This window comes from Carassius gibelio, chromosome A23, assembly GCF_023724105.1.
Source record: "Carassius gibelio isolate Cgi1373 ecotype wild population from Czech Republic chromosome A23, carGib1.2-hapl.c, whole genome shotgun sequence".
Classification (NCBI taxonomy): Eukaryota; Metazoa; Chordata; class Actinopteri; order Cypriniformes; family Cyprinidae; genus Carassius; species Carassius gibelio.
In genome coordinates, this window is record NC_068393.1 from 19,050,315 (window position 1) to 19,064,533 (window position 14,219).

The window sequence follows — 14,219 nt, forward strand, 5'->3', positions numbered from 1 at the left end:
CTCATCCAATCTCTTATTTTTGAAGAAAACATCTTTAAAATAAAATAAAATACACTAATATGTAAGTTTTCTTTGGTCTGTTTGACTACTCAAAGGAGAATACATGAAAATATAACTAAATTTCACATACATGAACAAAAATCTGTCTCTAAACCTCTTTACTGTATTCAATTCCAAAATGAATCCTAAAGCAGACAAAACTGTATATTTATATACATCCCATGTGTGCTCTTAATGTGCAAATGAAATAATTGATTGTTTATTCATATATTTATTACTAAATGTACTACTTCACAAAAAAAATATTAAATATCTTGGTCACTAGCACTACAGTAAGACCATGTTATAAACAGCACACAGGAGAGCTGTCAATCAATAAACGGGAAACAAAGTAACTGTATTTGATAAAGTATCTCTTTTCTTGTGAATTAAAAGTAATGTGTTACTTAGCAGTTACTTGGAAAAGCAATGAGATGACATGACTTGTGTTACTGTAATGCATCACCCCCAAGTATCGGGGAAAGTTACTTTAAAAGTAATGCATTACAATATTGCGTTACTCCCTAAAAAGTAACTAATTATGTTACTTAGTTACTTTTTATGGAAAGTAATGCATTACGTTACTTTTGCATTACTTTTTAAATATGAGCAGGGCTTGATTGTTTTTCATGTAAGAAGTTTTATTTATAGCAAATGTAAAAGCAATTTCACACCAAAAAGTGTAATGAACAAACCCACATACAAAATGCACGTCTGTAAACAGAGGAGCAGTCTTCAGCAATAAAAAAAAACAATGAAGCACAATTGTTAGTTTATCTGAAGTCATTTTTGCTTATTAGTACGGTTGAACTGGATCATCAAAGGTCAGCAGCAAAGACATTAGTTAATAAAATGGGATTAGATACATTTGTGTTGTTTAGCATATAATTATTGCAGGTTTGCATCCTATTCTGAGTTTACATTTCACTGTTTTAATTCATTTTGATGAAAACAAATGTCCTGCATAATGGCTTTTTAGAAAAAGATGCAAAAGTATGCAGAATGATCCCATGCAACATCTGCATTACATGTCATACTTGTAATTAGACATATGCTCATAATATCATTACAGTTATCTTTTTTATGGACTACGTGATTACAGATTATGCACATTGGCATTTCTGCTTTTTTCTACTAGATTTCTCAATAATATATTTTCTAAAAAAAAGTCTACCATGTGTCATATTGAATTGAGAGGGCTTTCAGGATACATAACGGACGTATAAGTGTCATGTAAATTAATTTGAAGTCTCAGAAGGGAAGACTGATAAGGTAGGCATTCATTGTATTTTCTAAGCATTCGGTGCGCCGTCCTTAAAGATGTCGACCACAGAAGTGACCACTTAAAGAAAAACATCTCCAATCACCTCCAGCACCTACACCTCACATGAGATGAGACGTATGAGATGAATAATTATGCAAGTTACAAAACACTGCCGTCATAAATAATCTAGTCAGAATACATTGCCTTAAACGAGTAATCTAGATTACATTACTGACTACAGTTTTTATCATGCAATTTGTAATCTACCCAGAACTGTCTGCCATTATATGAACAAAAGGCACGGGATATAATAATCTAATTTTGTGTTCAGAAACAAAAAAAGATGGGCATACAAGGGAGAGTAAATGATGACTTAATTTTGATTTGAGGGCGACTGTCCCTTTAACGGAAAGCATCAGTCAAAAACACACTTGCATTACACAGAGAACGTTTATTACAGCCACAAATTATTTTATACAGCATTCGTATGCTAACATTTTTTACATAAACTTTAATGATTCAATGTTGTTTTTTTATGTACAGTATACAATCTTTTTTAACGCTAGATGAAACTTGAAGTGAGGATGTCAAAAGGACTCTTTGGTAACACTTTATAATAACTGCATGCTATTAATCATTAGTTAAGCATTAGGAAACAGTTAATTCATCATTTATAAAGCATTAATAGACATTTATAAGCAGTTTATAAATACAGATACCTGTACTAAAGCATATCTATAATGTATTTAATAATTGTTTTTCATACTTTATTAATGATTAATTTATCATTTCTAAATTAAGTATAGCATTATTTACACACCAGTTATTAAGGAGTTGTCAGTGGTTCATAAGATCACTTAGAAATTGTAAGTAAATTATTAATAAACTATTTAAATGTGCATTCATACATCTTTTTATTCAGACATATAGTAATAGTTACTTATAGTGTTAATAAATGGTTTATTAACATGTATTTCTACTGTAATTCAGGGTTAATGCAGGTAGTTATAAAACAAATGTAGTTGTTAGTTAACTATTTTTGTGAGCTAATCTAAAGTGAGGACTATTTATGCCTTGTAAAGCTAAAGCTTAAAGTTAATATTTCTATGTTCTGTATCACTGTGTTGTGTTTGTTTCCGTTTTTTTGTTAAGAAGATAACTGAGCCTTTAAATATCCTTTATAAATGCTTTACAAGGCATAACTAGTCCTCACTTTAGATGAGCTCACATAAATAGTTAACTGACCACTACTAAATGCTTTATAACTACCTGAATTTACTACATTTCTTGTGATCTTATGAATCCCTGGCAACTCCCAAATAACTGGTTTGTAAATAATGCTATACTTCATTGAGAAATGATACATTGATCATGAATAAAGTATGAAAATACAATTATTAAACACATTATAGATATGCTTTTAAATAAAGAATAAAGCATTTATATCTTTATTTATAAACTGCTTATTACTGTCTATTAATGCTTTATAAATTATGAATTATCTGTTTACTAATGCTTAATTAATGATTAATAGTGTGCAGTTATTATAAAGTGTTACCGACTCGGTAGCACTCATATAGTCTGGATCCAGGCATCATATATTTAGACCAGAGATCTTGATTGTTGGATGGGAAACACACGCTATGCATGTTCCTTTGGCTCGTCTAGACTGATTTCAGTGAAGATATCTTCTGCTGTTCCTCGTCCTGTAATGCATAAAACCCAATGAGAGTGTAAACTTACAGTATTGCACATGCATAGTCCTAAAATGTATAACATTGTTTTTTTTTTTTTTAAATAAGAGGCCTAAATCATTCCTCAGGCATGTTGGCCAATGAATTTTCTTGGTTGTACTGACCAGCATTAGTGACGTTATTGTTGTTTTCATTCTGCGCCGCATCTGTTGCTTCGGCTTCGGTCGGACCACTGAATTCAGATTCACTCCCAAGCAGATCCAGATCCAGGTTAAACTCCACTTTCTTCACTGGCGTAGACGAGCTCGAGTCTGAAGACAAACTGTTCTCTTCTGGGGCATCTTTAAGATTATATGGAAAACAATAAAGTGAATACAAACAACCCGTTCATTTTCCTCCCAATTAAGGAAAACAGTGGCCATCATGCATGCAAAAAATGCATGCAATTCTGCCAAAGCAATGTAAAATGCTGCTGTTTGCATCAGGTTTTGTCACAAGCGAGCGCTGATGCACCTCACCGTTTTCACTGGTAGGTGTTTGTTCGGGTTTCTCTCCTGCAGAGCCGTTTGCTATCGAATTGGTCTTTTCCTCAGACTTGTCTTCTTGTATGAAATTCAAAGACACAGGCAGATCTGAGCAGAGAGACGTGAACACGCGTTGATTGTGAGTTTCTGAGCAGATTGCACACATGAAGGTGTGTGTTTTACACTCACACTTGCCTTTGTTGGTTTGTTCATAGCTCACGCCTTGTTGGTCGCTCTTGAGCGGGGTGTCATAATCATTGCCAGGTCCTTCGACACGAGTAAGATCAAATGAGTAACTCTACAATCACAGTGCAAGAGAAATACAATTAGAATACTGTAGATCACTTTATACTAGGTGTGTGTGTGTGTGTGTGTGTGTGTGTGCGTGTGTGTGTGTGTGTGTGTGTGTGTGTGAATAAATGCAAAATTCCTCTCAATGTCAGTGACTGTTCCAAACCTTAGTGAGCTCTCGACCTAATGAGCATTTTACAGCTTAAAAATAAAAAAAGGGTTTAAAATTATTAAGTAATGCATGTTAAATTTTAATTTTATTCATTTAAAATTTGTATTTTATGAAATGCATTCTAGGATTCTGTAAAAAAAAAAAATTCTAATTTAGTTAGATATAGGAGACACAAACTTTTAATAAATAATAATAAAATCTTTGCAAGAAATGACAGTGTGACTCTCTTTGGTGTAAGTGATTTAAGCAATATAATAATAATAATACCTAAAGAGCATTTAAAGCATCTGGAAATAGGTAAGTAAACAAACATAAAATCAATCAATTAAATTCAAAACATATTCTTAGCTAACAATCAGAACGCTGCATGCTTTTTGAATAATAAATAAATAAACTCTCCTGACACATATCATTGAATCTACTTATGAAAAGCTAGTAAACATAGCTGATTTTTACTCATTTTTATTTTTACTAATAAAGATCCAAAACTATTAAATCTTACCCTTGCTTTCTTTCTCAGAAAAAACAAAATGCCAAGCAGACAAAAAATCAGGATCAGGATGATTACCAAAATGATGATGCCTGTCAACAACAAACAGAGATGTGATGTTGTGATTATTAGTTTATAAAGGGAACAGGTATAACGTCAGCACATGAACGTGATTTTAATGTGTCAGAGTAAATAAAAGAGTGGAGTGTGCAGAAACATTAAGACAGGAAGAAAGGATGTGTTTCCTATCTTCATCGAAGCAGACGCTGTGATGTGCAGAGAGTCGAGCTCACCTCCTGTTAACTTTCCTGAAACAGAACAACGATCGCGTTACAACAAACCAACCAAGACCCAGCAGAATGAGCTCAGATACACTGAGAAATCACTATCTGCTTTTGAGAGCATGCAGTTATCATATAACCATTTGTGATGAATAAAAAGCTTTGGTGCGAGTCTACAAGCATGCTGTTAAAACTATGCAGAACAGAGAGAGAGAGAGAGAGAGAGAGAGAGAGAGAGAGGGAGAGAGAGAGAGAGAGATGTTGCTGATGTGGTGAGTCTACATTCAAAAGCAAGGAACGAGCTCAATCTCTCACCCACTCACTCACACTCACATCTCAAAGCCGCCCTGCTTTCTGCTATTTTCTCAACTTGTCACAAACGTCTTGTATGTTTTAGCTGCTATGCATGTAAAATTATAAAAAATAAATCTTAAAGTCCACTTTTTCTTTTCTTTTCTGGCTCCACTTCTGTCTTATAAATGCACTATTTATAATGTGTTTTGTTTTATTATTTAAAAAGTATTTTACAGACTTTTCCACAAATTTCAAAACACAGAATAGTCATCATGATACGAGTCAAAAGTATGAAATAATGTATAAAGCTGCATTTATTTGATCAAAGATCCTTTAAAAACTCTGAAATATTATTACTGAGAAATATTATAATATAACAGTTTTCTATGTGAATTTATTATGTTAAAATGCTATTTATTACTGTGATCAAAGCTGAATTTTATATAAATCAGCATCTAGAAATTAATAATTTTATTTAGCAAAGGTGCATTACATTGATCAAAAGGGAAAATAAAGTCATTTATAAAGTTACAAAAGATTCGTTTTTTTAAAGAAATGCTGAACTTTATCTTCAAAGAATCATGAAAAATCAAATGTATCATTGTCTCCACAAAAATATTGTGCAGCACAACTGTGTTCAACATTAATAATAATCAGAAATGTTTCTTGAGCAGCAAATCATCATATTTTCATGATTTCTGAAGATCATGTGACACTGAAGACTGGAGGAATGATGCTGAAAATACAGCGGAACATCACAGAAATAAATTATAGTTTAACAGATATTCACACAGAAAACAGTTCGTTAAAATTGTAAAAATATTTAACTATTTTACTGTATTTATATATTACAAATACAAGCCCTTCAAACCACTATCTAGACTGCGCTTGAACTCTGCTGAAAGCTCAATGGCTGTCCCAACACAAATACACAAGACAATGTCTATAAGTAATAACGGCATTCAGAGACACAGTTTAATAATACTACAGTAACAGCTTCCATTAAACATAACCACCTAATAATTCATAAGAAATCCACCAACCTATGCTTTCTTCTTTATGGTGCTTCACAAGTATGGTGCTCGATGGATGTGTGGTGCTCGATGGATGTGTGGTGCTCGATGGATGTGTGGTGCTCGATGGATGTGTGGTGCTCGATGGATGTGTGGTGCTCGATGGATGTGTGGTGCTCGATGGATGTGTGGTTGAAGAGATCACTACACTGACGCTTTCATTCCGACTTTTAAAATCATTTTCAGGATCCTCTCCACTGCTCTCAGTTGTATCTTTAAAATCAGCTGACACTTCTTCATCAGAGGTATACGAGCTCGTGTCATTCCCAGTAGTTACTGATTCTGTTGTCATCCCAGTAGTGTGAGAGTCAGATGTGGCTGATATTGAGGTGGTGGACATCTCTGATGGAGACGGTGACGGCTTGGAGAACATCCCATAATCACACAAGAGGAGAGCAGCTGAAAGTAGAATGAAAGAATGCATGTTGACTATTAATAAGCAACAAACTAGAAGCTTATAGAGCAAAAGGTTCATAGTTAATAATCATTTAATAGTGAGAATTGGTTCTTAAAATAAAGTGTGACTATATATAAGGTTTATTAAATTCAGCATCTATAACATTTTGCATCAATCATTCATTAGGAGAAATAATTCTCTCAGGAGAAATGTTGTTTGAGAAGCATTTGCTTTTTATTTTAATCTCATCACTAACAAAGGGAAAACAACTGGTACTGAAGAGATATTATATTAAATATTTATTTTGTATATATATATATATACGTTTAAAACTAATAAATAATTGTATTTTTCTAGAAACTAATTTAATGTTTTAACAGACACATATTTGCGTTTTCTATTTATATAAACAAAGAAGATAAATATTGTTACATTTGATCAAATTAGTTAGCTTTGCTCATACACTACTCCCCCAAAAAAACTAAAAACTAAAAACTAAATTAACTCACCAAAAATGTGTAGAAGTACACAGTAAGTGCGCATCTTTCAGTCCGGTTTACTTTGGTTAATTGTAAAGGTCCTGCTCCACCTAAACTGAATTTTTTTTCTCTGACAGTTTGTCATCATCGCCTCCGAATCATGCAAACCACAGAAGGGCCTGAACAGGATGTCAGCAGCACAGAGACACACATGCAAACATGCACCTTTTCTAACTGCTCAGAGGAAGTTCAAGCATGAAATGCAAGACATTACATCATATACATCTGAGCCAAACATGTTATTCCAAAATTAATTATTTAATTTCCTTACCTAATGAATTTTCTAATCATGCTTGTTGATATTTACATGTTACTAAGTCTCTTAAAGTAAACTTTTCAATGCATATTGAAATGTTTGGCTGCAACAAACAGGCTACATGTTGTTTCAATATTTACATTTTTTGGGGTGCAAATATAGTTGCATAATCATGATCAGATTTAGAATTAAATAACTAATGCAAAGAAATAAGACATTTAGCAACATTTGATCTGCTTTGTTTACACCTATTGTTTTGCAAAAGTTCAAATCAATGAAATGCATTCTAAGTTTAGTATGCTGCTAGTTCCGTTTTAGCCTGTAGTGAACATTCATCTGATTGTTTTGCTAAAGAGCCCCCCTGGTGGACAAGTGTTTACTGATCTGACCTTTTTGTCCAAGGCTGAGCATAATGTTTGCACTTACACAATAGAATAATTAACTCATAAGTAAAGCAATTAGCTATACAAAAAAAAGGGAAAGGTATAAGGTAATATACTGGGTGAGGTATAAGGGCAATAAAACAAAGCCAAAAAATGTAAATAAATAAAATTATGCAGCAAAGTTGTAAATGTTTTCAAAAAATGGCACGGCAGGTGTAAACCAGCCACATTACAGCCATAACTCTCAAACAAAGCTGAATTTTGCTGTGCTTGTATAACTAAACTTTCGAAATGCATATCTGAAATGTTTAAATGTGAACTACAAGTACTGCATGCAAAAAGTGCTTTATAAATCTTACACTTTTGATCAAAAGTTATCATTATTCATCATGCTAATAAAAAAGCAGATCACTGTTTCCTATCTGAATACTTGTCTAAATAAATGTGCGTGTCAATATTTACATGCTAATAAGTATCTCAAACTAAACTTTTTAATGCATGTTTGAATGTTTAAATGTGAGCTACAAGTACTACATCTGACATTATAAATACTACATTCTTTACCCAAAAGTGTTATCCCATTAATAACGATAGTAGGATTAGATATCTATTTCTTACCTGATAGATTTTTTTTAAAAATGTTTACATGTGAAGTACAAGTACATCTTATTTTATAACCCAAAAATGTTATTCAATTAATAATCCTCATAAAATGGGATCTATATTTCTTACACATTCAACCTTAATATGCTTGTCAATATTTACACACAAAAAGGGTATCAAACTAAACATGACTGAATGTTTAAATGTTAACTACAAGTACTGGATGCAAGAAGTGCCATACTGTACATTGTAATTCCTACACTTTTAACCCAAAAATCGAAATATTCTTGTCGATATGTACGCGACTAAGTGTCTCAAACAAAACTTTTTAATGCACGTCTGAACATTTAAATGTGAACTACAAGTACTAAATACAAGAAGTGAAATATCGTACAGTATAAATATTTCCCTTTTAAATCAAAAATATTATTTCATTTATAATGAAAATAAAACTAGATATCTGTTCCTTGATTGATTTGTTTGAATGTTTAAATGTGCATTACAAGTACTGCATCTTACATTAAAAATCCTAAATTTTAACAATAAAATTTTAACTATACAAGTACTACATCTTGTATTATAAATCCTACAATTTTAACACACACACACACACACACAAATTCATTAATAATGGTCATAAAACTAGATCTCTATTCCTCACCTGATATATTTGTTTGAATGATAAAATGTGAACTACAAGTACTACGACTAAACAAATCCTAAATCATAACTTGTACAGAACTACATTTTGGGTTATAAATCCTACACGTTTAACCTAAAAATATTATTGTATTAATAATGATAATAAAACAACTTCTTACTTTTCTAATAGATTTGTTTGAATGCTTAAATGTGAACTACAAGTACTACAGCTTAACAAATCCTAAATTTTAACTTTTAAATGTACAGAACTACATTTTTGCTATACATCCTACACTTTTAACCTAAAAATATTAGAATAAAACAACCTCTTACTTTTCTAATAGAGGTGTTAGAATGTTTAACTACAAGCACTAAATGAAAGGCCTGACATATCACACTTTATAAATTCTACACTTTTAACCCAAAAATGTTATTTAATCATTAATGGTAATACAAGCAGAATTAAAAGTGTTTGTTGATATTCACTACTGATTGTCTCAAACTGAACTTCTGAAGATATGTTTGGATGTTTAAATAAGAATATTTATCTCTGTATGGCATTAAGCTCAAAAACTTTGTAGTTATTCCTTAAAGGGGCTCTTTGTAGCAACCTGGGACTGATACAAACGCAGAGCTGCATATAAAAGCAAGCAATTGAGTGATCAATCCTCTGCCAAATGGATAAAGCAAGCTAAACTGATCCATTCTTCTGTAACACAGCATCAAGGGATACAGGACAGGTTTTCTTTATTTAAAAAACAACAACATGTATTTCCTGTAGATTTGCATTTACATAAAATTAACTTTGAACTGTTTTCTTTACAAAACACATTTTAAACCATCTGAAACCATTTAATTCTAGAACAGAGTCTTATGGGAAGGCAGAGCATGCATCTAAATCCGTCCATTCGAGCAGAAGCTCCGGTCATCTGATGCTGCGGTACATCATGAAGTCCACAGTGGTGCATCGTGGGAATTTGCCGATGGAGCTCTCCTCCACGGGCGTGTAGACTTTGATCTGCCGCATGTGCGTGTCCCGTCCGTTCTGGTGGTTGGCCAACACGGCGATCTGGATCATGAAGGTCCTGATGGGATTGTTCACCAGATCCAACAGAGGGATGTGAATCCAACCGCTCGGCTCCACCATCTCCAGCTGCTGCTCTCACACACACACCACACACACACACACACACACAAACAGCGCTCTAGTCACAAAGAAAGGATTAATCTGGTAAAGATGCACATTATTCTGCTTATTATAAGATTAAATACTAAATGAATCAATAACTCAGGGAATGTTGATTTGAGCTATGCATTGATTTACTATACAAGAAGATAGAGACCATAGTGCATCATTGAGATACTATTATACTTTTTATTAATATATATTATTAATATTTTATTCTATGATATAGTTTATATTTAAATCGTTTTTATTCATATACATTTATAAATATACACTACTGTTCAAAAGTTTGGGATCATAATGATTTTTTATGATTTTTCATCAAGGCTACATTTATTGGATTAAAAATACCGGGTGAAAATTTAATATTGTGAAATATTATGATGTAAAATAAAAAAATTTCTATTTTAATATACATTCAAATCTAATTTATTTATGTGATGCTCCGCTGTATTTTCAGCATCATTACTCCAGTCTTCAGTGTCACAAGATCTTCAGAGATCATATTAATATGCTGATTTATTATCAATGTTGAAACTGTTGTGCTGCTTATATATATATATATATATATTTGGACCTTTGGAATTATTCAGGATTCTGTGATGAATTAAACGTTAAAAAGGAAGAGCATTTTTGTAAAATATAAATATTTTCTAACAATACACTCTACAGTCAGTACATTTTTAGTTCTTTCTCTTTTTGAAAGAAATTAAAACTTTTATTCAGCAAGGATGTCGTAAAGTTGTGTATTTAGTAGATTTAGTAGATATTGTTTTTTAGTAGATATTGTTGATTTATATATATATATATATATATATATATATATATATATATATATATATATATATATATATATTTTTTTTTTTTTTTTTAAATGCGGTTCTTTTTAACTTTTTATTCAACAAAGAATCATGAAAAAAGTAAAGTTCCCCCAAAAATTATTTTGACAAAAATTCTAATAATAAATCAGCAGATTAGAATGATTTCTGAAGGTCATGTGACACTTTATTTTGGAGTAATGGCTGATGGAAATTCAGCTTTGCATTGCAGAAATAAATTATATTTTAAAAGATATTAATATAGAGACTATTTTTTCATATTGTAATAACATTTTGCAATATTACTGTTTTTTTCTGTATTTTTGATCAAATAAATGCAGCCTTGATGAGCAGAAGACACTTCTTTAAAAAAAAAAAATAATTATTATTTAAAGTCTTACTGATCCCAAACTTTTAATCAGCAGTATATATTAGGGTCAGTCAGTCATCAGTCCAAAAGGGGGCACACACAGCAATTCAATGCTAACAGCACCACACACATAGATTATGACTGTGACGTGATGTGTGTTTCTTACCCGGATCTCCTGCAAGTTGTGGAAGTTGTTTCCCACTCTGACCGAGATCTTGCTGGGAGTGTAGCTCTCATCCGATTTATAGTCGGCATAAATACACAGCATTTTCACAGTGGTTTTCCTCCTGACAGGACACAACAGAGAGGAAACATTCTCTGAATCTACTGAAACACATACAGTTAGCAGAGGCATGAACAGACCTCGGGAGGAGCCCACGCTGTGAATATGATCATTATAATATGCATCATAATTATGTTTTACTGTTACTAAACATGCTGTATGTACTGATCTCAGGTCAGAGTTTTGTTTAAATAAGTCTAAAGCCTAATTTTATAAGCACAGAACAATTTTTAATAGAAAATCTATAAAAGTGTGGAGATTATATGTAATCAGCACTGACAATTCAATACAAGAGACCGAATTTGAGCAGACAACTTAAGTTACAAAAACTTTAAAGACTGTCTGTGAGATATATATATTAATGCCTTTTTAGTATCTAGAGAGCAGGATTGTTACAAGACATAATGCTTTTATATGATATAATAAAATTTAATGATCAATGAGAGGTACATAAAATAAGTTAAATTAAATATTTAAAACACTAAATTAAATTAAATATTGTTTTAAAATACTTGAAATTCACTGTCCCTATTGATTTTTGGTCTTAAGACTTAATTTATTACACTATAAGGATTAAAAAACTTATATTTTAAAATGTAAACACAAACTTAATTTAATTAGTTAAATATTTTCGAGTTGTATGAATATTACAAATGTACTCAATAAATAAACCTACATGATTTTTCCCTGACCTTATAATAATTTTCCACTTTTCTAGGAATTTAAATATTAATATATATATATATATATATATATATATATGCACACATAGCTCTACCTGAACTGAATGTTCACCAGATGTGGCTGAGAGCCGTCAGACTGCCAGTACGTCTCCAGATTATCATCTCTCAACTGGTCGACTCCAAACCCTTCACACAGAAACACACTGAATGAAGAAACAACTAAACAGAGCAAAACAAGAGATGCATTTATCAGGTGTGCAATCATCAAACACAGAGACACACACAAACCTGGCTTGCACGAGGACAGCGACCACACGGCCTGTGATCCGATCTCTCGGACGGTCCCCGTGCGCTCCAGCTGCTTGGGGTCTGCACCTGGGGGGGTTTTAGTGGTGGTCGCCATTGTTACTGAGGAGTATAAAAGAGGACAGACCACATGGATGGAATTAAACTCCCACAGGAAGAATAAAAGATGCTGAAATGATACAGTGTGATATTGGCTTACACATACATTTGACATAAATCTGGAGTTCTGACTTAGAAAGAATCGCAGAGAAATATAGTATTACATGCCTAAAACACTACAACTATGGTATAATCTTTTCATTATTATTTAAAAAAAAAAACATTATTTTACAAACACACTTAAATTTGCAAATGAAAAGCATATTAAATGCAAGTAAAGTGTCTACTTTCTTCATCATTCAGCGTAACAGATATATGCATGTTAAACTGGAAAAAAAAACACTTAAAGTTTTATTAAATTTGAAAATTATTAAAAAGTGGGGAAAAACTAGTGGTTTGAAGGATGGTGGCAAAGATTAGTGAAGATTTAAAATTGCAATTAATTAGTTTTTGGGGCTGCAATCTGATCCTTAAACAGAGTCATTTACTGTCATCTAGTGATTCTTAAATATGGATGAATTTTTTGGGTTTATAAGCTTTTGTTAAACTGAATTACATTTTAGTGGGTATCTTCTGTAAATCATGTTAAAAATGTATGATAGACATTATTTTTACTCAGAAAAAAACAGGACACATTCTATTGTATAGGGAATATATATATATATATATATATATATATATATATATATATATATATATATATATATATATATATATATTTAGAAATGAATGCTCTTATTCAGCAAGGATGTGTTTAATTAATAAAAAGTGATAAACTATTTGTTAGAAAATATTTATAATTTTAAATAATTGGTGTTATTTTTCACTTTATTCACAAAAAGTATCACAGGTTCCAAAAAAATATTAAGAAGCTAAATTAAAACTAAAAATCAGCATATTAGGATCATGTGACACTAAAGACTGGAGTAATGATGCTGAAAAATCAACTTTGCATCACATACATAAATTAAATTTTAAAGTATATTAACATAGAAAACCAGTATTTAAAATGACAATAATATTTCACAATATTACAGTTTTTTTCTGTATTTCTGATCAAATAAATGTAGCCATGATGAACAGAAGAGACCTCGTTAAAAGTGTATACGTTTTTCAGAAGTGTGGCGTTTTATCATTGTTCAATTTACAAAAAGTCATGTAATGAATATGGTTAAGAAAATTCTACTGTGTGGTATTTACAATAATCACAATACCCTGACAAATACACCTTACCACTTAATAAATGCATTTTTTTTTAAATATAACAAGGACTTAAATTTAGTTTTAATCTTAGAACATCAAGCAGTAGTTTACTCAAAAACAACTAACGTTACGTTACCTTTATTCTTTACAACAAGAAAAAACCCCACAGTTACTCACCGTCCCTGAAAAACACTCGAACAAAGTGTCTTCCTACTCCTGTTTCCACAGTTAACGTTAATTTAGAGACATTTTCTTAAAAATATAATACAAATATAATTGTAAACACGAGAGCTGTTCACATCGGCGCGCTCTGAGCACGTCACCGGTGG

General features: G+C 31.8%; 2 protein-coding genes across 8 annotated transcripts; both read right to left on the reverse strand.

Annotated features, from left to right (window-relative positions):
- Nucleotides 1–1,734: 1,734 nt before the first annotated feature.
- On the reverse strand, nt 1,735–7,197 carry LOC127944652 (uncharacterized). 7 transcript variants are annotated; one of them, XM_052540753.1, is made up of 9 exons: nt 7,029–7,197; nt 6,195–6,521; nt 6,093–6,122; nt 4,768–4,782; nt 4,487–4,566; nt 3,711–3,819; nt 3,516–3,629; nt 3,162–3,338; nt 1,735–3,009 (listed from the first exon to the last, which is right to left on the reverse strand). In XM_052540753.1, the coding sequence occupies exons 1-9, from the start codon at nt 7,060–7,062 to the stop codon at nt 2,945–2,947; spliced, it is 951 nt and encodes a 316-aa protein (XP_052396713.1). In that variant the 5' UTR covers nt 7,063–7,197; the 3' UTR covers nt 1,735–2,944. The 7 variants fall into 7 exon arrangements, with proteins under 7 accessions (XP_052396713.1, XP_052396712.1, XP_052396711.1 ...); XM_052540752.1 differs by having other exon boundaries at nt 4,768–4,785; nt 6,090–6,122; XM_052540751.1 differs by having other exon boundaries at nt 6,177–6,521.
- Nucleotides 7,198–9,672: 2,475 nt separating this feature from the next.
- Nucleotides 9,673–14,216, reverse strand: LOC127944437 (anaphase-promoting complex subunit 10). Its single transcript, XM_052540353.1, has 5 exons — nt 14,068–14,216; nt 12,571–12,690; nt 12,378–12,468; nt 11,483–11,603; nt 9,673–10,098 (listed from the first exon to the last, which is right to left on the reverse strand). The coding sequence occupies exons 2-5, from the start codon at nt 12,683–12,685 to the stop codon at nt 9,868–9,870; spliced, it is 558 nt and encodes a 185-aa protein (XP_052396313.1). The 5' UTR covers nt 12,686–12,690; nt 14,068–14,216; the 3' UTR covers nt 9,673–9,867.
- Nucleotides 14,217–14,219: the final 3 nt, after the last annotated feature.

Coding starts and splice junctions, on each gene's coding strand:
- LOC127944652 (XM_052540747.1), bottom strand. CDS start 7,062: ATGCGCACTTACTGTGTACTTCTACACATTTTTG. Junction 6,522..7,028: donor TGTACTTCTACACATTTTTG/GTGAGTTAATTT, acceptor TTCTACTTTCAG/CTGCTCTCCTCTTGTGTGAT. Junction 3,339..3,515: donor AACACCTACCAGTGAAAACG/GTGAGGTGCATC, acceptor ATAATCTTAAAG/ATGCCCCAGAAGAGAACAGT.
- LOC127944437 (XM_052540353.1), bottom strand. CDS start 12,685: ATGGCGACCACCACTAAAACCCCCCCAGGTGCAGACCCCAAGCAGCTG. Junction 12,469..12,570: donor GCTGTCCTCGTGCAAGCCAG/GTTTGTGTGTGT, acceptor TTCTGTGTGAAG/GGTTTGGAGTCGACCAGTTG. Junction 11,604..12,377: donor CTGGTGAACATTCAGTTCAG/GTAGAGCTATGT, acceptor GTGTCCTGTCAG/GAGGAAAACCACTGTGAAAA.